At 37.4% G+C, this 2,708-nt stretch overlaps 1 protein-coding gene across 1 annotated transcript in view; it reads left to right on the forward strand.

Moving 5' to 3' along the window:
• Positions 1-2,708, forward strand: part of LOC108538881 (uncharacterized protein CXorf23-like) — a 12,598-nt gene that overhangs the window by 4,707 nt on the left and 5,183 nt on the right. The window contains exon 4 of the mRNA XM_017887212.1: positions 450-565. Coding sequence (XP_017742701.1) covers positions 450-565 — 116 coding nt within the window. The remainder of the gene's footprint in view (positions 1-449; positions 566-2,708) is intronic.

Raw genomic sequence — 2,708 nt, forward strand, 5'->3', positions numbered from 1 at the left:
TCTTAAAAAAAAAAAAAAAAGCACTTTTTTATGTTGACTTCCACATAGTCTTTATTACCATAAGTTAAATGATTGTATATTATTCTTTTGACTTAAGCTTACCATGATTTATTTACTCATTCTTCCCTTCCTCTTAATTTTTTTTTTTTTACGTTTGAGTAGCTTCTATTTTTTGTTATTTTAAATATACTATTTTGAATCTGTTTAGGTAGATAATCTTTTCTTTGGGTTAGAGTCTCACAGGTGGGAATCCTGGTTCAATGTTAGGAGCTTTTCTGACTGTTTATTGTCAGTTGTGTCTCAAAATATCTGTATTAGTTTACAATACCATTAGCAGGATGAATACAAGATAACTTATCTAGGACTTGTAATTAAGGTTCTTGTTAGATATGGTCTTTGTGCAAACTAACAGTAATGTGAATGGTTTGTCTTCTGTCAAAATTCCTCAGACTCTGATCAAAATAATAGATCCGAATGACCTACGACATGACATTGAAAGAAGGCGAAAAGAACGGTTACAGAATGAAGATGAGCACATTTTTCACATAGCTAGTGCTGCAGAGAGGTAATCAGTAGATGACAAACATCCTGTTATCAGGGAGCTTTGGGTTTTACCATATTTTTACATTTTTTTGTGTGATGATAATTTTCATTTTAATATAGGGATTTGCTCCTTCAAATCCGTCTTACATGTTTAAGTGAAATCTATTAAAATGTTTCCAGGTTATTCAGTGATTATCATATGTGGTTTGATTTAAACAACAAAAAGTATGGGGTAGGTGGGTATTTGAGGTCTTTATAATTCTGAAGAGGAGTGTTACCGCTTTTAGAATGTTAGCAGGAGGCAGGACTGGCAAGTTTGCGGACTATTTAGCTTGAGCTGATTGAAACTCTGATACATTCTGCACTTTAGATTCTGGGTTAGTCTTTGAATAGTAGAAAATTTCCTTAAGTCAGTACAGTTATCTTTTGGGACTCTTTGTGGATGTCTGTACTGGATAATTGTGGATAACTGTACTGACAAAAAGTGAAAAAAGTCCACATTTTGTGGATATCGTCCATGAAATTGAGGCAGGCGTAGTAGAAAATGCAGAGGAGACCTAAGTTTGAATCTCATCTCTCTCACTTTACAAGCTGACCAATCTTGGACCAATTTGCTTGGTCTCTGGAGCCTCTTCATCTGTCAAATGATGTTAAAATCAATTTATGCTATGGGGCAGTTATGAATTTTAAATGAGCTGGCACATGTGAAGTACTTATGTCATATATGGCAAATAGATCCTCAGTAGATTTTTCTTTCTTAACCTCATACTTCTGTTTAGGGGGCCTCAGTAGTCTAGATCAACCCCAGTTTATCTCTAGTTCTGAATACCATGTGGATGGAACTCATGGCAACTCTGGGGCCCCATATGATTATGAGGTATAATTGAACAGGACAGCATTTCCAGTTCACTTGAGTTCTTACACTACTTGGATCTCCCAAAAAGTGAGACTGTATGAATACAAAGAGACAGTGCTAATTGTTTTCCGTAATCTTTTGTATCAAATTGGTAAGATACTGTATTTGACAAGACCTTTAAGTCAAGTCTGTAGCTAACTAGGTCAGAATATGTGGACTTGATTCTGACAATAAGTTCAGGACTAATTAAAACATGGTGAAATGATGTGTTGAGGCATATAAAACAATTGAAAATGAAAGAGTAAAAATGTCCCTTGCTGTGTGAAAGTCTCCAGTCTCCTAATACGATATGGTTAATGCCTGACATGACTGTGCTCCTTAATGACACAAGCTCTCTGTCATGCTTTCCTTGACTCAACAAGTGTAAGAAACTCCGAGTACCAAGAAACAGGTTTTAAAAACAGATTTAAGACAATCAACATATTTTAAAGATTGTAAGATGCTTTAGGATGTATCTTTACCCCTTGACATGATTAAGAACTTGAGCGCTGGAGTTGGACCTGAGTTCAGTGCCTGGCTCTTAGATTCCTAGCTATGTGACCGGCTTTGGGCAGATTATTTTGTCTCTGTTTCCTCGTCTGTAAAATAGGGATAAGAGTTGTACTTACCTCACAGTGGTGATTAAAATTAAGTAAAGTGATGAGTGTAAGGTAAAGTAGCTGGTCAGCATTAAGTACTGTGAATGCTAGCTTTGAGGACAGTGTGATAGTGTGCAAGGATGTGTTCCTACAAGCTGTCTTTTGCTGGGTCTGTTGGATTATTTTATTTGTATTGGATAGGTGGTGAGGCACAGTGGAGCCATGAGGAGTTTTTAAAAGTGAGACATTACTTAACATTCATCCTGCAAAAGTAAACAATTCAGTAGTTTTTAGTATATTCACGAACTTATGCAACCATCATTACTATCTAATTCCAAAACATTTCATCACCCCAAAAGTAAACCCTCTACCCATTAGCTGCCACACTCCCTGCCCCATTTCTCCTTCCCCCTTAGTCCCTGGCAACCACTGTTCTATTTTCTGTATCTATGGATTTGTCTAATCCTGACATTTCATATAATCATTTTTTTGTTGTTGTTGTTTTGAGACAGGGTCTCTGTCACCCAGGATGGAGTACAGAGGCATGATCACAGCTCACTGCAGCCTCGACCTTCCGTGAGGCTCAGGTGATTCTCCCACCTCAGCCTCCCGAGCATCTGGGACCACAGGCTCCTGCCAGCACGCCCGGCTGATTTTTCGTATTTTTTTTT

This window comes from Rhinopithecus bieti, unplaced genomic scaffold, assembly GCF_001698545.2.
Source record: "Rhinopithecus bieti isolate Rb0 unplaced genomic scaffold, ASM169854v2 scaffold_17629, whole genome shotgun sequence".
Lineage (NCBI taxonomy): Eukaryota > Metazoa > Chordata > Mammalia > Primates > Cercopithecidae > Rhinopithecus > Rhinopithecus bieti.